Below are 26,651 nucleotides of genomic sequence, written 5' to 3'. Positions count from 1 at the left end.
ACTACAGCCCTGTATGTTTTTAAAACCATTGCATGTCAACGATCGCTAACGTTATAGGCTCGCCGACGTCCGTAAGCTTCTAAATTAAGCCGTCATATGTTTCAAATAGCTTTTCATTGCCAGGGGGCACATGGAATGTTTTCATATGTAAGAGTTGCAAGACTTTAATTTTTTTTTTTTTTTCATTTTCTTCGTACAATACCTGACATCTCGGTTGAAGTGTGCCGTATTATAGTCACGACAGGGATTGGGGCTGTTCTCAGCCGTAGATGTTTTTATTGGGTTGTGAACTTGTGGGGGTAAGATTGAAGCTAATGTGTTGTGCAAATCCATGGGTGTTTACTAGGTGTGCGGGGTAATTATGGAGTCGAAATTATTTCAGACGGAGATCGAGGTATGACGTTAAAGATAGGTTTGAGGGAGATATCTGTTGGACTAATTTACAGAGTCGTGAGCTGTCTACTAAATCGTACATGCATGAAATTGTACTGTTTTTAGTGTCTGTCAGTTGAGCATTTCATGTGGAATTGCTTGCTGGTGCAAGTTCAACTAAATTACCTCTGATTCTTTAATAGAATTGTTTTGTAGGTTGTTGTTTTGGGGGGTTTTTTTTTCAAGAAAAATTTTGCGATGCTAGGTCTCATTTTGAACATAAATCTCAGCCGTGTCTTTTTTTTTCCCTTTCTTTGCACGTAAGGTACAGAAAAGACAGCTAGATATGTCTCCAAAGTATAACGTTGAAATAATGACTGATGGCAGACAAGCTGTTTCATTTCACCAAGGTCCCATTAGTGAACGAAAAGTGGCCCTGAAAATGTAACAGAAAAGCTGATTACTTTGAAATTAGCTCACTTGGATGCAAATTTTTCTCTTATTAGACTAAGGCAGTAATTATAGTAAAAGGTCAATCCCAGGTGTAATCAAATGGTTGTAAAAAAGTGTTTTTTTTGTATGATTCAGAGGTGTTTTTCATGACTGGTCAGGCACTGTACGAAACACAGGTCTAAACATACTACACACTGATCAAATAAAGACAATGTTCTGATTAAAAATATATGACGTACACTGGTCCAAACGAACTAAACACCAGTTTAAATACATGGTACATAGTACATACTGGTCTAATGTACTACATACTCAGCATTGTTATGAACGCAGGATTCTGCGTCCGGGACGCAATGTTTTGGCCAGGGATGCAAACTCTTTAAATTGCTTACGTCCCGCGGACGCAAACTTTGTTTTTTAAGAAACAAACCCCAAGTACACACTCACAACTAGGTCAACGGAAAACATAACAAAACACATTTTTGAATGAACATCTTTCATGATTTCTTTTCAAAAAACAGTAATAGTTAACAGTATACACACAGGTCCAAAGATGGTTGCAAACCAGTTAAAAACATAGTACACACTGTTTCAAACATATACTACACACTGGTTAAAACAGTAGATACTGGTCCAAATATATCACACACAGGTCAAATACATATTACACACTGGTCCAAATGTACTACATACTAGTTAATAACAGTATACACACTGGTCCAATGGATACTAGCAAACCAGTTGAAAGCATGATATGATTAGTTAAGTTATCTCATCTTGAGTGGATGACCTGTAGTTTGTTGGCTTTAATTGTCATATATCGATCTTCCTTTACACAATGACTTTAAATGATCACCAAATCCATGTACCCCTCCCCCACCCCTCCCGCCCCATCCCCAGCTGTGTACTCTTTTTGTTTGGTGGAAACCTGACTAATGTCAACAACAACAATAAAATGTCTGAAAAAAACGTACAGTAGTTGTATAATGTGTGCAGTCCTTTCCGTTACCTCGGTAACAGTAGTGGGTATGTGATACCTCAGAGCACCAACATATACACCAATACTTAATGTTATGTACATGCCCTTCAATTTCATTGTCACGGTCACGTTAATTTCTGCCTCTAACATTGCGTAGGTACTAGTACAAGGAATCGTTGTCATTGATGCTCAGTTTAACTTTATTTTCATTCTTTCTTCTCTTTTCTTCTCTTTTTTTTTCTTTTTTTTTTGGTGCAAAAGCTATGTAACTATACTCTTTTCAATATCACTCGAAGAAGTTTTAGCCGTATTTGAAAAAATTGAAGCTTTAATTGCTGCACTCAGCATGCTCGAATGTGCCAGGCAACTCGTTCAAGAAAATGTTAATTACCACATCTTAAATAGCCTTATGTGTCTGAAAGGAAGGCTGACATTTAAAATTTGATAAAAACTTGTTAGAGAGACCCTGAAAGCAAAGCATACTGGTGCTATGTTACATGACGGTATATACTGTAGTTTGCATAATACTACCGGTGGTTGAAATGGCAAGGACGAATGCAGGTTTCTTCCATTTTGATTTGTGCTGGTTCTGAGTAGGTAAGGGGGAGATGCATGGTGACCCATTTTCCAGAGAAATTTATTGCTTTACATATCCTTTACTAATTCTTTTTTTAATGTGTCTGAACATACTATAATCATTTCTGTAAATTGTGTCAGATTTTTTTTCCTTTTTAAAGTTTATTCATAATTTCAAGGAAAAAAACTGCAGATTAACATCAGATCTCCATTGCAACATGTGCGCATCTACCCTGTTTATAATCGAGTCTGACTTATGTACTTATATTTATCTTTCTTTATATTGATTAATTAGAATAAATCAATGATTAAAGAAAAAAACATGTCTACCCAGCAGGAATAAAATTTAAAAAATATTAAATAAATAACAAAAAATAACAAAATATATATAACAAAAAAATAATAAAACAATTAGGATTCAAAGTAGCTAGATAAGAACTATATCTACAATAACATTTATAGATAGTTTTCTCCTGTAACATGCAATCGATTCTATATTCCCTTGAGAGGGTTTTTGTATGAAGCAGACCAAGCTACGTACCTATACCTCTCACGATGTTATCGTCTCCTCGTATCTTCACAGCCTCAGGAATTAACGGATGCAATTGAAGTCAGTAATTTAATATTTTCGAGCATTTTCGCACTGGAGATGATCATGAAGGTGGCTGCGTACGGGATCTTTGGGTATATCAAGAACGGGTTCAACGTCTTTGACGGAATCATCGTGATAGTCAGGTGGGTGCTATATTGAATTCTTTTGTCTTTAAAATAATTTCAGGTTTTAACGATGATAATAATTCTTGCTATGGGTAGCAGTGTCGTCCCAAATGTGCTAGAAAGTCATTTAATAGTCACATGTGTACTCATCTTTCTAGTATAAGTTTAACATACTGTACTGTCACTCCCATAGGTTTTTTACCAAATTACCTGAGAGTTTTTATCGTATTTAATATAAAGTTTAGGACTCCCGAGTATGTCTGGGAATAGTTTACGTCAAAACCCCTAGGAATATACTTTTGAAAACTTTTAGACGGCTAAAACACAGGGAGCCAATACTGATGGCATTTAAAGGCATCCATTAGTCTTGTTAAAACGGAAGCTTGCGTCAATAATTAAAATGAAAAAGAAATTGACTTTATTCAAGCTAATATTGATGATTTAATAATCTCACAACTTGGAAGACTCAAGAGTGATTCAGATCATGTTACATATTTTTGTTTGTAAGATATTTGTAAAGACGTGTGAGAGGGCCTTGGCCTTGAACAAGACTATAAACCTAAAATAATAAAAAATAATAATATTGAACTTTTAAAGTCTGCTTTTTGTTGGAATGATCCTTAAACGCAATGTCTATGGTGACGTAACTTTGGCACCTCAGTTTTGGTTTCAAATCCATCAAATTTTTGGTATAAATATTTCGATTTTTTTTTTTGCTTTTTCTCCCAGCATCATAGAAGTTATGCAGCAAGGTAGCGGTGGCCTGTCCGTTCTTAGGACTTTCCGTTTGCTGCGTATCTTAAAGCTCGTCCGTTTCATGCCTGCGCTCAGAAGACAGTTGCTGGTCATGCTCAGGACCATGGACAACGTCGCTACATTTTTCTCACTCTTAGCTCTTTTTATTTTCATATTCAGGTACGCAAAATTGTCTGCATAAAATCTCTTCTCTTACATTGAAAAGGTGAAATGAAGGTTATTTAACAATGCATGGAAGAAATATTTTGTTTGACTTTGATGAAAGGTATGTGTTTCACAGTTCTATGACAACACATATGTATGTTTGTATGTCTTACCGGTGCTGTGGCCGAGTGGATAAAGGCGGTGGCATTTGAAGCAATGAGGCTTAGGTTCTGGGTTTGATACCCGGTTGGGTCATAGTAAGGTGGGTTTTCCATCCAAGAGCAATCTACAGTTTCCCCATCTGAAATGACCCTCTAAGTTGAAAAGGTTCCAAATTTGACTTAAAATGTTGAATTGGAAGCCACCCGACGTGCAAGTTGTAATCCATCAGCCCTTGTGGGTTTTTCCCACATTTTTGGTGGCTTAAGTGTCGTAAAAATAACTGTGGATTATTTTTATTGTTATTATTACTATTATTCCTATGTGTGGGTATGCATGTATGTATGTATGTACGCACTTGAATTGACAATGACTGTATTAAGAAAGTATGAAATGCTTGAGTATTATTGCAGTAAGTGTTGAACTGAACTAATTTACTTACACCTACACCTGCTTCAATTAATCTCGCTGTATGTAGAGCCATTGGGTCTACCCTGTCAGCATACGGACCACACACCAGGGTGACAGGCCATCTTCATTCAACCATATACTTTTCATTCCAACCCTTTAAGAGTCTAGAAGAGCTATCTTAATTTTCCTTTTCATAATCCAAAAATATTATCTTGCTCTTAGTAGCCATCATCCTCCCACAGTTTTATATTCGATAGGAATGAATAATTTAAGTAAAAAACACTCTATCATCCTCTTTGTGAGTACACTTAACATTTTCCCTCGAGGGTGTATTGATTGGATCTGTAGGTTTGTCCTATTTGTGTACAGAACTTAGCTACTTTACTTCTCTTGAGCTTTTAAGTGTCAAAAGATCGTTCAGGAATAACATATGATACTGGTATATAATTGTACATGGGACTGCCATGTGCCATCTTTGTCATGCAAAAACAAAAAAACAATGTGACAGTATCGTGAGAAATTGGCAACGATATCCAACAAAGGTGTTTACAACCTTAGAAAATTCCAACTGATGATACATATCATTTAAGCCCGCGAACATAACGACATGAACCCAAAAGTGAAATCTGACACAGCTATTTCAAACATAGGCATAGGAGCCTAATTTGATTTGGGGGGGGGGCTGTAACGACTTGCCCGAAAAAATAACCACAATTTTTCGCACGCTCCACTTGCGTTCAACATGTTAATGTGCATATCATATAGGCATGCATCGGTTATTATATCATATGCCAGTAACATACAATCATTTTCCATGTTATTATTATTGGTTGTTATTACTGGTTTTTATTATTGGTTATAATTATTGGGGAAGTTGTTACAATAATAATGATAATTTGTATGTTTACACCATTGAAAAACACATTGCAAATTATTTTTCTTTCAGTAGGTGCCTGAAAAATTCCCAGCATATTGCCCGAATTTTTACAAAAAAAATTGGTTGGGGGGGCTGCAGCCCCCCAGCCTCCTACGCCTATGATTTCAAACATGACAGATGTAACTATGGGAACATATTCTGTAAAGAATATTATAAATATTATATTTTAAAAAAAATTTTACATTGGTGGTAACTGTGCATTAATTGCTAATCAGCTTAATATTTGAACATTCCTAATAAAAAACAATGAAAAAATGAAACATAAAAACAACGCAATGCTCAAACTGGAATTGTTTCAGAACTCTCTAAAAGATGAATCGAGGTTTGAGATCCCCAAACCCATGCATAACAAAATTGAACATTTCCTGTCCGTCGGGTTTTCTCGTCCACTTGATTCAGATGAAAATCTGTCAACAATGCCCCGTGGAAAATGTAACTTGAAGATGCGTAACTTAGGAGCTGTCGTCCTCTCGTTTCTCCGACGTGCTTCATTCATCATTCCGAACGATCCTCTGCATGCCCTTCGTCGTCAGCGAGAATTTACAGGGTGTAAAGAATCCCCGCAGAGAAGGAGTTGCATTAGTTATTTTTTTCGGGCAAAAAGCATAGACCGGGGATTTGGGCAAAATAAAATCAGAAGGGGGGATATGAATTGAAGAAAAAAACATTTACCATAAATGAATTTCTGTCTGTATTGAAAGTGAAACAGCCCTTCGGTGTTGCGTTTCGGAATGATTTTGTTTCAGAGGAGGCCCAAGAGAGGTCGAAAAGAGACACAGTGTCTTCCCTAGTGTGTCGGTAGAAGATTAGGACCTAGATTGGCTGGTTCATGATATTGTGTTGGAATGCAATGCGGTTATAGTCTCTGGGGTGACGTGTGTAAATAACTCTCGAAAGTGAAATTTTAGTTTCATATCTTTACCAGATTGTTGAAGTTGAATTAATTGTTACTCTGCATTAATATGCTTGACTAAATGTCGGTAAGACAATTTAACAGCAAATATTGATGGTTTAATAACCATACTACATTGTAATACGCTCTATGAATGCTTAATGAGGGTAACCATAAGGGGATAAGAAAGAAAGAAACAGAAGAAAACCTTGCTCAAGAACCTTGGCTTCAGGGTGCCCTACATTTGATGTGAATTTTTTTTTTTGGCAGAGCATTGCAATCTATTTTTGATTTTGTCATGTGCAAATGGTAAATTGGAAAGGTTAAATTTCATCAGAAATACAAGCAATCGTTTCATCTTTGAAGACAGTGATAGAGATACGGAAAGTAGTTAACATTTATTTTTAGACTAAGCAGGGGTTCTTTTCATCCAGTCTAAAAGCCTGGATGTATGTTTTATTTTTTTCTCTAGGACATTGGGATTTTTGGGTTGTATATAGGTTAAAGGTCATCAACCTGTAATATTGGCATACATCAGTTTTCCTGGAGAGCATAAAAAGCATCCATTAGGAAATGAGTATCTCCATTCAATTTTCACCACTGTAGTCCCTCCCCCCCTTGCCCCTCCCCCTACTGCTTGTCCAAACTTACTGTACAACGAGGTCACCCATTGGTCATCGAACACAATTGGTGGTCATATATATATAACCAATCTCGTTGAATGTAATCTTTGCTTCTTTCAACAGCGTGCTCGGTATGCATCTTTTCGGTTGTCAGTTCTGCGATGAAATAGAAGGCGAAAGAGTTTGCGACAGAAAGAACTTTGATTCGTTGCTCTGGGCAATTGTGACTGTGTTTCAGGTTAGCGCTCTAGTTAATAGTGCATAACGTACTCAGAGTAACCGTCCTATAAGTAGGTTCTTGAGTCAATGTATAAAAATCGTAGTCCTAGAAGTAGTAGTAGAAGTATTTATCTGGTACAAATAATATTTTTTCATAAATTAATTCTGTTTGATTGATTTCCAAGGAAAGGAGCTTGTTAGAAGCCTGAAACTTTAAATACACTAGTGGTGAATCTCACCTGAAGGGTTTTACAGTATTCGAAGGGAGTCGATATATACGGTCGTCACATGTCAAGCTCTACAGTATTTCTTAAAGCTAAAGAAGGCTCTCTGGTGTCACACATTTTCACACTTTTTTGCTCTTTCAAGTCACTCTTATACATGGAGGGAAAAAATGACAAAATAATATTTTTATCTTCCAAATGGAATTACGTAATATTTTTATCTGTTGGGAAGCATTCGAATCCCCTATACAGGTATAAAATGATTGCTATTGGGTTCTCGTCTTCATTTCACCTGAAACGGGAATTAAAAGGAAAGAAATTTGCAAACCTCCAAACTTTAAGCTGGACTCAAAAATATTTGTTCGTGAAAGCAGCATCGCGTTGCGAAGCGTTACTCGTGTTTTTTATAATTTTTCGACAGATTCTGACACAAGAAGACTGGAATATAGTGTTATACAATGGCATGTCTCGAACCTCCCCCTGGGCCGCCGTCTATTTCATCGCTCTCATGACGTTCGGCAACTATGTCTTGTTTAATTTGCTCGTGGCTATCTTGGTGGAAGGATTTTCCGCAGAGGTAAGACATGCGCAGGACCTCTTACAAGACAAGACTTTCATTGTCTTGTAAAACACACACTGTTATTTTTTATTTTTTTTATTTTATCTTCCGGAAAAGTTCCAGAAAAGTAAAAAATATCAGCTTTATTAATGTCGTATTGATGTCATTGCAAAAAAATTGTCAAAAAACATTTACAATACATGAAAACTGCACGGAACAGTCCAACTAAATCGACTGAAGTTGTTTATTTTGGGACAAAACATTTGCAATTGGCCTAGCTAAGAAACAATGTATTCTGATGGTAATTCCTTTTTAGTACAGGAAAGTTTCATTGCTTCCTTTTTAATTTGGAGTCATACAAAGCCATACAATTTTGTGCTTCTGAGTGTAGGGTATTTGTGTAGGTATACTAAAAAATAATTAAAAACCAATAGTTTGACATTTTATTATCTATTTCGCTACCTTATTACCACAGAATAGTCATAGTCACATTAGAAGTTTTCTTCCAAAATGTTCTATATTTGGTCTTGATTGCTGAATGCATAGTTTTATGATGATGAGACCAACGTGTTTTTTGTTCTTTTTTGCAATAAATGCTCAAGATAAATATTATGGTGACTATAAAAATTACATGTGTTGCAAGTTTGCTACAGTATAGGCACTAATTTTATTATTCAAACAGGACCTACGTGCTGTGTCATGAATATACTTGATAGCAAATTTGTTGATGTATCCATGTTGGTGTCTACAGGAGTATTTGCCTTAGATTTGTCCTATTGGGATCATTGTGTATGGTGTTGTTGTAATAAACCATGGTATAAACAGTTTGTTGATGGTTAGGAGCAGCACCAGGAAAATGAGAAGGTAGGGGGGGGGGAGGGCATGGAGAAGTAGACATTAAGATATTTATCAACATGGTTAGGCCTAGATTATGGCAGTCTGAATGCCCTGTCTTCGATTTTAGACGAGGGTGAGGGGAAAGTTGGATCAGGAGGGCGAAGATAATTCTTGTTAAAACAACATCAAACAAACATTTCCCATCACCTTCACTCTCCCCCACCCCCCATCCCACCCCTCTCCATCATGTCCTCTATGACACTAAAGCTGTACCGCAGTTATTTGTTGGATATACCACAAAGGTATCATGATTGTCCCTGTAAATTTGTACACGAAAAGTGACTGTGAAATGTACACAGGAAAGTGACACACATGGTGTTAGCATAATTCCACAGTGGAATGGTTTTATTGGAATATTATTATTGACGGTTGGCTTAAACTACCCAAACAAACTGTTGACAATTATGTGATGAAGATAGCTCTGCGGTGGTTGCTAGGGAAACCAGTCTCCTGTTCAGCCCAGTTGGCCAATGTTTTCTAATTTTCAATAAAGACGATATAGTGAAGTCTGATCTCCCAAGCTGTGTATCGATATGGACAATGATTTCTGGATGAGTGAAATCATGACTTGATTCTAAGTAACATTGTCAATCCAAACAAAATTTAATCTTTTTGGATAACAAATCTTGACCGGTATGCAATTAAGTTTTGTTTCCAAGGGAAGTGTAAGCTGGCAAGTAAAATCTTTTTAGAAACTTCACTTAAATAACTAAATGTTGTAAATTAGTATCAAGTTGAAAAGCAACACTTAATGGCAGATGATTGTTAACCTTCCACCATTACTAACGATGTAGAGTCCCGAAGAAAAAGAAATTTGCCTAGCTCTATTGGTTTTGCTGAAAAGCTTTTTTATGAAGTAAGGTCTCAAAACCGAATCGTCATCACATTTCTCTCTCTTGGTCAAATGTTAAGCTTTTCTGAGACTCCTCATATCCACCCTCAGAGTAGACAATAAACTTTCACGATTTTCCTTTATTAGCTACTAAAAATAGTTTGTGACAGTGTTATTCAAGGTATTTGCATTGTAATAAACCTCCTACTGTACCCTTCTGTGCAGCAAGAGTCCCAACTAATAAACGGTTCTGTTTACCAACCCATAACTTGAGAAGGTTATTCCACCAAAGATTGAAATTGCTACCACCCATTGTATTTTATTGCTTTATCTGTATCGAATCAACACCGATAGTTTCATGATTATGCTCTTAGTTTTATCACCGTTCTGTTTTCTTCTTTTTTTTCTGTGAGTTGTACTGAAGTGCTCAATATGGCAAATCAAGATCAAATTTGCTTCTCTTGGTGTTGAAAGGTTGTTTGCAAGAACATGATCAGATGGGCAGATGATATAAACTTTATAAATTAGACAGGGAAAGTCAGAAGAGATCAACTGGATCAAATCTTTGGTCCGATTTGTATAGCCTATATCATATGTATCTCTCCTATGTTGTAGTGATAGGCAGAAGTGGTGATGGACAGCCTATGCAATCTTGTAAACTTTATCCTTAGAAACGATAGTTAAAAGAGATTGTCTGGATCAATGATGATTGCGCAGCATGTATCCTGAATCTCCATGACGATGTAGCTATAATGACAAAAATGATGCTAGAAAACCAATGCAATGTTGTCAACTTTGTCCTTAGAATTGATAACTAAGAAAGAGTGTCTGGATCTACGATTTTATTCAAACTTTTTTCAACTAGCAGAAGGACATCAACTGAACTAAAAATGCGATCAAAATATTTTATATCCCACTTCACATATACCTCTTACAATGTCGTTACTTGGTAGTAATAGTGCTTGACAGCCTATTCCAATGATGCTAACTTTATCCTTAGCTAGCAGAACTCAAATGGGTCAACTAGATCAAAACTTTGACAGGAAGCTTTGTATAGCCTATTTCCATATACATATATGTATAAACAGTATCTCTGATGATGATGTTACAGAAAGACAATACTACTTGAGAGCCTATCCAATAGGACCATATTAAATTTGGGAACAACAATATCGTCCTACAGGTAGTATAGCATAGTCTGTAATGTCTGATAGATGGTGCTGTAGATCCCCTAGTTATGCCTTACGTCTCTAATAGGGAATCGGAGATACCTGATGGGCCATGCTTCCTAACCTATTCAGTACACACCCTATAATATCTTAGGGATCACAAATACCCCTTTGGAAAAGATTCAATTTAGGAATCAATCAAACTTTATATTTATATCATCTCTTCCATGTCATAATCATCGCCGATTAAAAAGCTGCTGATCCTTGCTCCCGCTTTGAACAGTTTGTGGAAAGGAAAAGAAAACTGCATTTAGATTTTTTTTTTTTTTTTGCAATAATTATAAAATAGCTAGATATATGAAGTGTCACCAATCATTTGATTTTTAGTCTCGATTCAAAATATTCCTTGTTTGAAAAAATCTTTGGCAGTCCTGTTGTTCAAGAACTGGAAATTCGATTAAAAACTTCTTGTGTTAAATTGCTCCCCACCCCCCCTCCCCCCACCGGACTTAGTCAATCTACATTCATTGCAAGTGAGGTATAATTTTGTTTCCCTACAATTTTGGGTGGAACATTTCCAATAATTGCTTTATCTCCACACAACCAGCACACATCACCTTCTCTTTCATAAAGTAGGTTGAAGCAAACAATCTGCCCCAAATTGTTAATGAATATTAAAAACAAACTCAAAGTGTTTACATTGCAAATATAATAAATGAGGCAACGGTGAAATGACTGACAGTTATAGAAATATGCCATCCTTCACAGATTTTTGCAAGGAGATTCCTTTCTGCGTTTCATCCCCAATTCTTCGTAAATCGTTCTATAAAATATTCTATCGATGGAAAGAATAATCTTGATATGTCTTCCTTGAGAGGTTACAAGGTTCCAATAAATTGCATTTCTGTGCCACTTGTCAAAGAGAATAAAATGGAATAACCTTGTGCAAGCTCTCAGAGAAGACTGACAAGAGCATTTTCAGAATTTGAATGACCTTAATAAAGGCAGGAAGGCTCTCCCACGAAATAATGGACACTGCAATTTGCAATTGTGTTTAAGAAGTACCATCAAGCCACAAGTTAAAATGGGAGGTTTGAGATCTAATAAAGAAGCCAAGCGAACTATAACCTGACATGATAAATTTTGTTTCGGGGATAAAACTAAAATATTAAGAAATAACAAAGCACTATGAAGGTATTTCTAGGAGTTTTGTGACAAGTATTAAAAACCATTCCCGAAAGATTTAAGTTCAACCTAGAAGTCAGCTCCAATTGCTGTAGGTCTATAGGTCATATCAAATATCAGTTTTCAAACTAGAAAGTGGGAATGCTCAGTGCCTGTGCCTGAATATGATTTATTACATAGGTTACAAACTGCTGATCCAACTGCAGACAAATGTAACTTAATGAAAGCTGATAACATTCATTCATGACTCCCCCACCCCCCTCCACCCTGCCCCACCCCCCCTATTAGCCTCTGCTGGAAATGAGAACAATAAATAGCTGGTTATCTTGTACCATGGAATTACACTTCGGCACAAAATTTACTGTTGGTTAGTTAAAGCCCATAGCAACATGTGGCTTGGGAGGGGAGTGGGGATGAGGAGGGAGGAATGGGGTCAAGCCCCAAATAATGTTTTACAACAGTGGTCTTCAAAGGTACATGCTGTCCCCAGCAATGCCAGTCATTTTAACACCTCTGAACATTTGTCATTAATCCTCCTCCCCTCCCCTCCCTCAATCTCAAGTTTGTATCAGGGTCCCTCACTAGTAGTATCAGTGTTCCAATAGGTGTTTAATATCTTAGTACAGTAACTTATATTGCTGACCATTCAGACTTCATCATTGGGCCTATTCTTCTACTAACATAATACCTACAGAGCCTAGATACCAGCAACTGTTTACAGTGTTTGTACAGATTATTGCAGTAGTCAATATATTTGGTGAAATGTGGAAAACATGTTTTATATTATTTTATTCTAAGAGATATGCGAACAGCTTGTACGAAAAGCTTTGACATTTAAAAATTGTAATCAAATTGACATTAAAAGACCATATTTTCTGCCTTAGAAATAACAAAATGTTATGAATGTGACAAAAATGATTTCATTAAAATAAGAATGAGGCTAGACAGTAGTTTGACTTATGTATAGAATAAAAAAACAAAAGAAATCAAATCATCTCAGTCTGTTATTATGTAGAACTTCTCCACATGTATTTTACCTCCTCTGTGATACTGATCACATGTTCTTCACTTCCTGTATGATACTGATCACATATTCTTCACCTCCTGTGTGATACCTGATCACATGTTCTTCACCTCCTGTATGATGCTGATCACATGTTCTTCACTTCCTGTGTGATACTGATCACATGTTCTTCACCTCCTGTATGATACTGATCACATGTTCTTCACTTCCTGTATGATACTGATCACATGTTCTTCACCTCCTGTGTGACACCTGATCACATGTTCTTCACCTCATATATGATACTGATCACATGTTCTTCACTTCCTGTGTGATACTGATCACATGTTCTTCACCTCCTGTATGATACTGATCACATGTTCTTCACCTCCTGTATGATACTGATCACATGTTCTTCACCTCCTGTGTGATCATGATCACATGTTCTTCACTTCCTGTATGATAATGATCACATGTTCTTCACTTCCTGTATCATACTGATCACATGTTCTTCACCTCCTGTGTGACACCTGATCACATATTCTTCACCTCATATATGATACTGATCACATGTTCTTCACTTCCTGTGTGATACTGATCACATGTTCTTCACCTCCTGTATGATACTGATCACATGTTCTTCACTTTCTGTATGATACTGATCACATGGTCTTCACCTCCTGTGTGATACTGATCACATGTTCTTCACCTCCTGTATGATACTGATCACATGTTCTTCACTTTCTGTATGATACTGATCACATGGTCTTCACCTCCTGTGTGATACTGATCACATGTTCTTCACCTCCTGTATGATACTGATCACATGTTCTTCACTTTCTGTATGATACTGATCACATGTTCTTCACCTCCTGTGTGATACTGATCACATGTTCTTCACCTCCTGTATGATACTGATCACATGTTCTGCACCTCCTGTATGATACTGACCACATGTTCTTCACCTCCTGTGTGGTACCTGATCACATGTTCTTCACCTCATGTGTGATCCTGATCACATGTTCTTCACCTCCTGTGTGATCCTGATCACATGTTCTTCACCTCATATATGATACTGATCACATGTTCTTCACCTCCTGGTGATACTGATCACATATTCTTCACTTCCTGTATGATACCTGATCACATGTTCTTTACCTCCTGTATGATACTGATCACATGTTCTTCACTTCCTGTATGATACTGATCACATATTCTTCACCTCCTGTGTGATACTGATCACATATTCTTCACCTCATATATGATACTGATCACATTTTCTTCACCTCCTGTGTGATACCTGATCACATGTTCTTCACTTCCTGTATGATACCTGATCACATGTTCTTCACCTCCTGTGTGATACTGATCACACGCTCTTCACTTCCTGTATGATACTGATCACATTTTCTTCACCTCCTGTGTGATACCTGATCACATTTTCTTCACCTCCTGTGTGATACCTGATCACATTTTCTTCACCTCCTGTGTGATACTGATCACATGTTCTTTACCTCCTGTGTGATACTGATCACATCACATGTTCTTCACCTGTGTATATACCTGATCACGCGTTCCATCAAAAGATGGCTAACCTTCGAAGTTATCATTATCGTACTCTAAAGTAGCTTTGTTTTTAAGACACCGGCTAGATACGAAACGTCTGTCTGGTGGTCGGTATTAATTTCTATGACAGCCCAGAAAACACTATTTTTCAAGATCTGACGGCAATTGAATACACATCCTGTCGATTGCTGCAGAATCTGGAGCTGAGGGCATAAATCTATATTTGGTAGGCAGATGAGAATCTATGATCTCTTCTTTCACTTATCTTACAAGACAATTGATCGAGTGGAGAAAGAGGAGTTGAGAAAACAGAGTGACAAGAAACTAAAAACCAAACTGAAACATTCCAGACCAAACCGTGGAAAGGTGGCATCATATAATTTTTTACATTGGTGGAACTTTTTTCGGTGATGGGTCGGTGGACAATATATGTGTGTATATCACGATACACTATTCATATATATATGTATGTATATATGTTTATATGTATGTATATATACGGTATATATAGATATAGATAGATATATATATATACATATATATATATATTTATATTTATAGATGTATATATATATTTATATATGTATGTGTGCATATATATAGATATATATGGTTATATATAGATGTACAAATAAATATATATGTATACATACATATATAGATGCACGCAATGAATATAGTTTGGTATAAGAAGCACTGTTCAAACTTCACTTTCCTTAATTTTTAATATCTGCATCTCTTTCGGGGACAGAAGAATGTTGAAATATTTCTGTATTTTTCTCTTGTTGTTCTGTCAGTGTGGTGGGTAAAAAGGGTTCAAAGTTGTTACCGATTAAGACCAAGAGGGAGCTAGAAGCCAATTTTTTTTGTTTTCAGTGTGGATTGAAGAGAGATTTAAATAATATTAATTACTTGTACCATTGTAAGTCATTCTGATAAGGGGAACCCTTGTTTTGTTTTGTTTTAGGGTAGGGGATTGGGAAGAGCATGTATGCCTTGGCCTCCCCCATCCCTTCCCCACCTTGCAGGCAAACCTTGCCCTGTGCCACCTATTGTTTTATAACGACAACATTTTCATGTTTTTAAGAAGTATGTCATGTTCAATTTTTTTTAGAGATATACAATCAGAACCATTGGCTCAATAATCAAAAGCAATAGATCAATCTTGTGTGGTTGATTGGCTTTCATTGTCAGTCTGATGGACTCTACAGGCCATTATACAGTGATTCTAATCAGAATACTCAAACAGTCACCATGAACTGCCCCTTCCCCATCCTCACCCCCTCCCCACACCACTCCCTGCCACTCTGTAAAACTACCATGATTTCTTAAATATCCCTTTCATCTTTAAACACAGACTATACGCTCGCCTCTTACACAGTTACGTCCTCTATATCGTTAATATCCGACTTTTTTCTGTTGTTTCCTAGCTAGGAGTAAATCATACAAAGTGTATAAAAATAGTAACCAGAACAAAAGAAGCAAATTGCTAGCAAGGTTTCTGACCTCAAAACTGTTCAAAAACATTTTGCTTTAACAACAGATCCTTTGGTAAAGATCAAGTGAAGGCCAAAAGTCATTTATGAGAATGAATATGGACCGGGATTATAACTCAAAGGTCAAAGGTCACAAATCTTTCGTAACCGCCATTCTTATTCATCGTTCTCTGCCATTTGCTGTTAATGTTATATTTCTTCTTTTTTCCTTTTATTTATTTCTTTAAATATTTTTTTTTTGCTCTTTGACGGTCTGTTTACTCTACGGTGAGTATTGGAAATACTAAACGTGATGTCCTGCTGTGTTATTTTGGCCTTGCAGTGTAATTAATTGTTAAAAATAGTCAAGAGTGTTGTGCAGAAGGCCTTCAAGTATATTTTCATGTTTATTACCATTCACTTGTAGGAGCTCACGTTTGTTCATATGCTCTGTGTGTGTGTAGTGTTTCTTTTATATACTTCATATGGCTTCCTTTGTGGTCCCAGATATTAAGTGCCTTCAGATTTCGATCAACGAACCGTGGGGGTGAAAAGGAGGGGTATGAAGGAGAGGATAGGTTTTGAACCAATTCGATCTCAAGGTGCCTTGTAGGTACCTCAACTTGGGTACCACAAGCATCATCCAAGGATTAAATCATATAGGCAGAAATTCTTTATAGCAACCAAAAACAAACAAAAAAACACGATTTCCTGCAGTGTCTCACTTTCGTTGAATCTGTGTTGGTAATATTTTTTTATTCAAGTTGTTAAAAAATTGTGTCACTATATGGTGCAAAAATTTAGTGTTGTCATTCTTATGCTGGGGTGAATTCATTCTCTTGTAAATATTTCTTTTGTGATTTAAAGTAACGTATCTGACTCTTATACATTATTCCCAAAATTATTAGTTCTCAATATTTGATACATATTTTTGTTCAAAACGTAAGGTGGGGGTGTCAGAAAGCACTCTAAATAATTACCTTATTCTTTTTCTGTAACCTTTATGTGCCCCCTACAGTGGCTTAATAGGGACATAGGAAAAACAAAATAAGTGTCCCAAAATCTCAAAATTTAGAGTTTTTATCTCAAAATTTTGACATTTTATCTCAAAATCTGGACTTTTTTGCTCCAGATTTTGACTAATTATCTCAAAAATTTGACTTTTTATCTCAAAATTTTGTCCTATGTCCCTATTAAGCCACCATAGTCCCTTTCTTGTGTCTGGGTATTTTTTTATTTATTTTTTTACCAATTGGTATGTAATAGTATTGCATTCCCAGCAGGATTTCCATAAACTTGTGTCTGTCTTTCCATATTACTTGTCACCTTTTTTTTTGGCAAATACAATTCCCTTTGTTTGCATATTTCAGGTAGAACCTAAACTAAATCCGGCTTCTAGCCTGCCTCATTTATGAAACTTTAAATAAAGAATGAGTGTCAGTCCTCTCGGCTTCTGGGAACAAAACGTGATGATTTCTCCAAATGTCTGTCGACTAAATGTTGATTCACAAATTCAATATTCGATGATGCGACTCTGAGACTCACTGCACATGGCAAGCGCATGAGAAACGGCCCCTGCAAAAAAAATATGAATAAATAAAAGATATCCATTAATACTATGCTTGACAATGAGAATCACATTTATGAAACCCTTAGGTATATTTCTTCCTTTTTTTCACTTTATATGACAGAGTTTCTAGTGTTCAATTCTCTAAGGCCAAATTCTGCTTTTTGCCTCATATTTTCCTTCTTTTTTTTCTTCTTTTTTTAGTTTATAGTTTTTTTCTTCTGTATGTGACAGGCACAAACGAGAAAGGCCAAAGAAATGAATAAATAAAATAAATCCGTTTATGATATGCTTGACTACAAGAGTCTTATCATCAAATCCCTCCATTTTTCTTGCCGTTTGCATTTTATGACAGAGTTTCTATTAAATTCGATTCTCCAGTTCCAAATATTACCTTTTGCCTTATTTTATAATTTATACCTATATATATATATATATTTAGTATTTTTTTGCTCATGATTTTTGCTAAATGTCAACCGTCAATTAAGGAAGTTTGGAAGGTACACAATGGTTTCCAGGTGTAGACAATATCACTCCGTCTGTATGTATAGATTGCTGCAGCTATATACTGTACGCTTGTCTTCTGTGTTATTAACTATATAATGATCGTCTTGGGTACAACTATGCCTCGGTGCGCCCGCCGTCGTCGGAGTTAAGATTTTTCCAGACTCTATTAAGCAAAATCTTATTGGCATGTCACACACTAAAAGTAGGTATTAAAGCAAATCACTCACAGACGATCGGCAATCAATACAGAAACAGTGTGGTTAGTGGAAAAGATATAGCAGGTTGGAGACGGACAGAATCAGATAGCCTGCTTTTAGTCAGTTGTGCAGTGTCTGACATTGTAATTAAAAACATCGATTATATATGCTCTGCCCCAGCCACCTTCATACGCCGAGAGCAAGTTTGGTGTGTGTATAAAAATTGGCTGGTTAATTAGCCCGGTATGAATTTTGTACCATTCCTGAAAAAGGAAAATTATCTCTAATCTGTAAGTGTAGTAATTTGCCATAACATTTGAACTGAAAACACATTAATTAACAGACAGTTTGGATTCTTCGAGAAAAATGATGGGAAATTTTTGTACTTATATGTGAATTTGAGATTTAACTGAAATGGCAAAAGAAAGAGGGGGTAAATAAATTGATACGATCCCCTTCAAGTCTTTTTTAAAGCCAGTGGGTGGGATGGTTGGGTGCAGGAGAGGGATGGCTGGCTATTGGAATGTTTACGTAACAGGGGTGTGGCAGGGGATGGGGAGAGGGGGGTTGGGCAGGAAAATGGATAGTAGCACCTGGAATATTAGTTGTACCTTTAAATCTCATTATTTCAATAATAAGCACGGTGATTTAGTGATTGTATCAAATTATGAGTCCTCTGTTCAGTTTGTTATTTACTTTGCATGATGGCATTTTATAGGAAATATTTGCAATTTGCTTTCATATTTTTGTATATATGCTTTGTTTTTATGTTAGTTACTATATACTTTCCACCTTTGTAATCTCTGCTTGTGTATACCTTGATCTGTTTCCATGGATCCTCAGTATTTACCTCAACACTCATTTTGTTAAAGCTATCCCAAGAATATACAATTCATCCATTTATCGTTTTGACAGATATTATATGAAATCAACAGATTTCAACCTGTCATTGTTATGGAAGTATCAAAATCTGCATGATCCTTTTTGATGTGAATCTTCAAATGCATGACAAAATGAACATTTATGGTATATTGATGTTAAGTTGTTTGACCATTCCATGTGAACGTTGGTGTTGTAAGTTTTTCGGCCAGTGGGGACAACTTGACAATGCTATAATACCACTCTATACTGTCCTCTCTTAGCATGCTTAAAAGCACTGGTACTGACAGTATGAACAGTTCCTAACCGTAATTTGATTCTAATGTTAATACCACTCTATACTGTCCTCTCATATCATGATACAAAGCACTAGTACTGACAGTATAAACAGTTTCTAACTTCTACCTGATAGAAACAGGTCGGTTCATACTGTCATTACACATGCTTTGAGGCAAGAAATGAAACAATTGTCCCACCTGGATGAATTCTTGACTTTGGAACTGAAAGTTTATGCCAATGTTTAGATCTTAACTAGTTTGAGTTTTAAGTGGTACATGTACTATGTTTCTATGGCAACTGTACATGAGCTATTGATACGCACAACATTGTTATTCACTGCGGCCTTTGTAATAAGGCATTGGAATAGTATCACAGTAGTTCTGGTGAACAGCAATTTCGGTAAACTTTCGTCGCAGCTTTCCTTGAGAATCTGTAACAGTTTCGTCTGTTGTATTTGATTGGATATAAATATAGAAAGTTGTGTCTATAAGTTTGACTGGTCCCTTGTAAGGTACGTACTTAAGTAGACTGATCGATATGTACGGATAGAGAGGTTTAAATAGATACTACTCCTTTGTCCCTCTTGACGATCTGTCTGTGTGTCTCTCTCTTGACGATCTGTCCGTGTGTTTCTCTCGTAGATCGACCGACAGAAAGAGGCCAACTTGCAGCAGAATGGGAGTCATGACGTTGACATGGAAACGGGGAAAGGAAACCGAGGAGAACCTTCAGACGAGGAGAAGCAAGTAGAAGAAGAAGAAGAAGAAGAAGCTGAAGATGTGCTTTCAATCAAATCCACCCAAGGTAGCAAAAAGATTCATGTCGTCAAGACCTCCTTCTGCCCACTCTCCCCTCCCCCCCTCCCCTCCCTCCTCCACCTCTTGCAGCCCATCTGCGCACTGCAGATATTGCCAAGTTGGCGACAAACTCCGGAGAGGTTTGAGGAGCGAACTTCATAATCCTGAATGAGTGTTGGACAAGATCTGTGTATGTTGGGAAAGGGGGGAGATTGGTGGTTAGGGGTTGGTGGTTGGTAGTTGGTGGTGGTAATTGGTGGTGATGGTTGGTAGTTGGTGGTGGTAGTTGGTGGTGGTGGTTGGTAATTGGTGGTGGTGGTTGGGTGGAGGGGTTGGTGGTAAGGCGGAGAGGTTGGTAGTTTGGTTGGTAAACGAGACCTTTCTTGGCGTGGAGTGGAAAATGGCATTGTACCACGTAGTCTTGTGTATTGTGGTGTAAATACCAGCTGTAGATAATTACTTTCCATACTGCAGGCATAGTGAAGGGGAGAGAATTTTTGCAGATTTATCCATATTAAGTATTTAAACAAATACTTTTTTTTCAGTGTTTCCTGTTTGAGCTTTCCCAAATGTGTTTTTCTGTGTAAAGGTGTACTAGAGACCTATTACCACAAATATGTGATAAATTGATATTATATCTGGTTAATGTATATGCCTTATTTTGAAATAAAAGTGAAAAGAAATGATACAGCATACAAGACAATTAGCAAAAACAAGGAAAGTCAGTTCTTTCTTTTAGAATGAAAACAGTCAAAAGTTAATTGATCTTCGAAAGGTCTATTTATAGACCAGATGTTTCTTTTCTTTCCTCTGGAAGATAAAATATTTCAATTAGTTTTGTTGTTGAGTTGGATTTTGTCTCACTGGCTTCCGAGTCAGACTTTCTTATTTTTATTTTTAAGTTTTAATTTATATTATGAATCGATTTCTTACCAGCTGGATGTCACATGCTGTCCCAACAGCCAGGCCAGCTCCGTTCCCCACCGGTCATCACCCACACGGCAGCAACCCCCCAGGGTTCACCCAACATCAGTTCCTCTAGGCTTGGGAGGCCCCCCTACAAAGATGCCAACATCTACTTAGATTCAGATAGTCATTCTGTGGTAAGGAGAGAATAATAATTATAATATATATATATATATATATCATATCATATCATATATACTGTCATAAAACCACTATAGCGAACCTCTCTGGGCAGAACTTTAAAGCAGCTCCTTCAATTGTTGTCTGTGTCTAACAATTATTGCCCCCAATTCTTTTATGTAAAACTGGCTATGCTTGGTTCATCCACAATGGAAGTATCACATATATGTACACACTAATTAAATGTTGATGAGTTTCTCATATTAACCAGAGGACTTGCTCAAGATAGTTTACAAATCTGTTTCAACAGACTGCAAAACATATTATCTGCTCAGGTTTATCTGCTTGGAAAGAGATGTTACCATGGAGACAGCTCAGCATGTATGTCCAACAACATCAACAACAAAAAATGCTTCAGCGGGTGGCTTGGATTGTAACCTGTCTCAATAAATCTAATTGGTCTCCTCACTATCACTTTTCCAAAAGAAAATGTGCAATATTTGCGACCGGAAACATAAATTTCTTTATTATTCTGAGGGGTATTCTAATATAGCCCAATATTTTTCCACTGTGACAGTCCCAGATTCTCACAGAAGACATTCCACAGACCTACAGTTTGGGAGCTGACCCTTTTAACAAAATGATGTCAACTTTTCATGGAACAGCAAAAGCGAAAAAAAAAGCGAAAAACAAGTTTTTTAGTTTTTTGTTTGTGACGAAATAAACAACAAATATGTTGATGATGGACTTAGATGGAATGATTTTTTTAGTCAGATACGTCCGGAATATACTCACTGCCCCTCGCAGGAAGCCTCTCACTTTAGTCGTGATTCATTAGTGTGAGTGGGATTTATATGTCAAGTCGGTCTATCTAAGCTGTATGTTTTGGATCAAAAGAAGACAAGAAAAGTGATATTAGGATGCAGAACAAAAATTGGCTCTCCTGATGACTTTACATGACATCAACAGGAGAATATATATATATATATATATAGGCCCTATATATAGGCCCTATATATATACATATATATATATAGGCCCTATATATATATATATATATATACATATATATATATATACATATATATATATATATATATACATATATATATATATATACACATATATATATATATAACGCCTACAGTGAAATTACGACCTTCCTTACCGGTTTCGAACCTCTGGACATACAATCAGCGTTCATGGCCTAGTTGGTTAGGGTGTCCGCGTACAAAGCGGGAGGCCCAGGTTCGAATCCCAGTGGAGGCTGGAAGTTTTTTCACTGTTCTGGATTTTCCTTCTCATTACGTTTTCATTTATATATATATATATATATATATATATTTATGTGTGTGTGTGTCATAAAGAAAACAAGGTGGCAAACTTTGTGTATGAGCCTTCAAAGAGAGACCAAATAGAAGTCTTTTCCTATCTTATATTTTTATGATTATTTTATACTTATTTTCATGTTTTTAAATATATGAGATGGTAGAAATGGAATGACCGGTCTTTTCAGAAGGTTAAACTATTTTAAAGGTTTGTTACCAAGAAGATTATTGGTCAGTTGGTCTTTCTGTCTGTAACTGCTCACTAATTCCTTTGGAATGTATCTTAGCTTGGTGTTGAGACTGTTGTATACAATGATGTGTCTTTAATACACAAATAGTGCAAAAGGCTCCTGTGGGCTCAAGCACTTTGTTCTGTGTGCTGCATCAAAACAATGTTAAATCAGAAACACTAATTTTGTTAAGCCTATTTTTTTTTTTTATCATTAACAGAACAGTTGTTCAAAGTCTTGAGAACCCAATTGCTATTTCATACAAATGGCAATATTGAATTTAGGCCTACCATTCAGTAGCAGATTTAAATAGCCTAGCCTATTTTGTGTGCAAGCATCAGGGGTGATGCAAGTCTTGTCAGGTGATCTGTTGAATGTAATTATCTTGTTTTGACTATCATACACTTCAAAGAAGGCACTAAAATTGACTGGAGTTAATCTGTTATGGGAGTATTTAGAGCATAGTTATGAATGACATGTCGCTGCAAGGAACTTATTTTTATGTCTGTACTTGTTGACTTTATAATTTTGCCAAAAGTATTAACAACTCTTACCCTATGGATTTAGCTTTATAAGTGACATGCATTTACAAAGTTGAAATTGCTGACCATCTTTGACTATAGATGTTATTTAATTCACTGAAAGTCTTCTTTCAACAACAGCAAAACGACTTTCCACAGCAAATGGTAGACCTTCCAAATGTTGTCTGCTTTCCTGTTGTTGCCGTGGAGACCATAAACTTGAATTAATGTTTCTGTTCTCTCCAGTCATCCCTCAGTGTCTCAAACACTCCACCCCTCAGTAGAAGTGGTAGCACCCGAAGTGCACGTAACCCCACCAGCAATTTTAATCACCTAACACCGTACGTTGTGGCCAATGGGAACGACAGGCACTCAACATCAAGTGAAAGCAGGTTGGTACCGAACCAGTTGGATTCATCTTTTATCGGTGAAATTGCAATTTTCAAAGTTCTTTAACAATTTCCTTAGAAATAGAAATTTAAATTGCCATACTTCATGCATGAGCAACACCGGTGATACATTGAAAATTAAAACATACGATCAAACATTATCTTATATTTATCCTTTCTTCGAAATGCACGTAATCATTTTAAAAGTATCAAACTTACTTCGCCATCGGCAAATAAGTTTTCTTTCTTCCTTTCTTGTCGCAGAGTATCCATTCCAAGTTCTGTCAGCAACGGTCACATCCCCGACGTGGAGAGCAACGGCACAGAGAGTCGCCGTACCTCTTACATATCGTGTAATGGCGGATCCATGCTCTCCCAACAGCCCTCCAAGGTGGACCTTACAGACACCCCCGTCACCCAAGAGCCGGTAGAAGGATCCTCCTCGACTCACACGGGAGACGAGACGTTTGAAGATCCCGACGCAATCGACGAAGCAGTAAGTGTCACGAGATGAATTTAATCCCTGCTTGTAATACTTTAACATAATTGACACTTCAATCCAACAAACCCGCTGAAATCAACAGAACAGAAGTCTCTTTTTATTTTTTTAAACGCATGACATTTATGTTGAGCTGTTTCTTCTTTCTTTCCACCCTGTTTCCCTGTTAATTTCGTGATCGTGTTGTTTGTGTATATATTTGTTGTTATGATATTTGTAATTATGCAGAAATTTACTGTCACCGTGAGTATTTCATATCTGTATCTCTGTTTGTCTATCTGTCCATCTCTAACTGTGAATTAAATTTCCCGTTTTCAACAGGGTGTTCTCTAATACGAAATCTTAATGACCATTCAAAGTCAAATTCTCGGAAATGTCTTTGATCTCTTTTGTGTTTTCTTTCACTAAAACAATGGGTTGCATTGTTTAATAATTAATTAACATTTTAAATGAAATGCCAGAGATATTTTTGCCCGATCCAAACCAAAGGTTCTCAGTTTATTATTTACTGTTTGCTATACAAAACATTAACTGTATCATGCTTGGCAAGATAAACTGAGCCTACATATTCCAATTTTTAAATAATCATTTTATTCAAAAACAAAAACAGCTGCCATTTGCTAGCTAACAGCAACTGCACAGCAAGCCAGCATACATCCATATCAGTAGTGTATTTGTTTCCTGTTTATTTGGCAACACCCAAGTATGGTAATACATGATGGTAACTTTTATATTTTGTGGTATAAAGACAAAAGTCGTCCTAAATTTTCTTACAGAGCGAATGAGTTGGTTATTTCCATTTGTTTCATCAGCATTTTGCTGCTTTATTATGAAAATATTTTCCAGTAAAAGGCCAGATATTAGACAAAAGATAGAGAGGAAAATAAATCATTCCTCTCACCTCACAGTTTGACGCTGGGGAGAAAATGGAAATTCATGAAAATTTATTCAAAACCTGACATTTTACCAACTAACAAAAAAAACAAAAAACATTTTGGATGGATACAAATCTAAAACAGTCGCTGAATAGCCTTTTTTTTTTTTTTACCATGCACATTTGCGAGGAATATTTCGTTCCCATGACGATGTATGCTTGGTGAAAAAAACATGACTTTTTGCTTGCAGCCTCGTGATGCATATTAATTTAATTCATTTCAATAATTTTTTTCTTTGGTTTTTGCAATATTTTAAAGCCATCATTTTGCTGTCATATAATTTTTTTTCTATTTTAACAGCGGATGCAAAATATTAAAAATGGAAAAGTCATATATATGCAAACTCACCTTTTCTCATTCCCATTTTCAAACATCAGAAGTTCGCACGAATCTTCCGAGGACTTAGACACGTATCCCACCGAGCAAGGGTAAAATCCTTCGTTGAAAGCTCCATAATTACTACGTGTATCGCATTGTGTGCTGTGACATATGCGTAGTTCAGTGCTATCTTCTTCTTTTTGACCTGTCAATAGTGTGCAAGTTTATAAGCAGAGTTTATTTATTTTATTCATTTATTCCTGAGTAGATTAAAACATCATGTAGTTGTGTGTAGACATAGTTACCTAACAGTCATAATCAACAGAGCCTAACTTTATGAACGTTATCTCCACCTGTGAGTCGAAAAGTAAACTTTGGTGTATTTCAAATTCTATATACCCTGATTGTGTAGTTTTTTTTTTAATAATTTCATTTTTTGGGGGTTTAATCACAAATTCACTTCAAATGGGTTCATCCAGGAGGGGTTGGGGTTGAGGAAGGTGGGGGGGGGGGGTTGAATCAGTTTAGAGCAATGTAGCCTGCAGTATTGGTACAGGCTGTTGATTATAGCCTGCTGGTGAGTGATTTGGAAATAATTCTTTAAATATTCATCACCTTATTTTCCATAAATTAAGCAGATTTCAATCTGCTCTCCCTAGGGCATTTTCATTTTATCACCAAATAAATAATTTCATGAACAGAAAACCCTGACTAGAAACATTCCTTCGATTGTACACATCTTTACATACAGACATACATTAAACATCGTTGTCATTTGTGATGTCGTCAAGAGATGTCGCCAACAGTAGCTCCCTTAAAATTTAATATCCAGAAACTATCGGTGATCGCCTAAAAGCTTTCTAAAGTACCATTCGTCCTTTAATTAGCCTAAGTTGATCAAGGTGTATATATTTACATATCAATTGATTCATTGCCAATTCATCATTGCATTTATTTACATATACTGACTA

The 26,651-nt window shown here is 36.4% G+C and overlaps 1 protein-coding gene across 1 annotated transcript in view; it reads left to right on the top strand.

Annotated features, from left to right (window-relative positions):
• The window catches only part of LOC139960684 (voltage-dependent T-type calcium channel subunit alpha-1G-like), a 202,711-nt gene that overhangs the window by 133,947 nt on the left and 42,113 nt on the right, over window positions 1-26,651 (top strand). Inside the window, exons 11-19 of the mRNA XM_071959235.1 lie at window positions 2,964-3,115; window positions 3,827-4,012; window positions 7,143-7,257; window positions 7,884-8,039; window positions 14,947-15,039; window positions 20,219-20,381; window positions 21,311-21,477; window positions 23,786-23,931; window positions 24,193-24,424. Coding sequence (XP_071815336.1) covers window positions 2,964-3,115; window positions 3,827-4,012; window positions 7,143-7,257; window positions 7,884-8,039; window positions 14,947-15,039; window positions 20,219-20,381; window positions 21,311-21,477; window positions 23,786-23,931; window positions 24,193-24,424 — 1,410 coding nt within the window. The remainder of the gene's footprint in view (window positions 1-2,963; window positions 3,116-3,826; window positions 4,013-7,142; window positions 7,258-7,883; window positions 8,040-14,946; window positions 15,040-20,218; window positions 20,382-21,310; window positions 21,478-23,785; window positions 23,932-24,192; window positions 24,425-26,651) is intronic.

The sequence above is a fragment of the Apostichopus japonicus genome, chromosome 19 (assembly GCF_037975245.1).
Source record: "Apostichopus japonicus isolate 1M-3 chromosome 19, ASM3797524v1, whole genome shotgun sequence".
Taxonomy (NCBI): domain Eukaryota; kingdom Metazoa; phylum Echinodermata; class Holothuroidea; order Aspidochirotida; family Stichopodidae; genus Apostichopus; species Apostichopus japonicus.
This window is presented reverse-complemented; position numbering and strand designations above follow the sequence as displayed.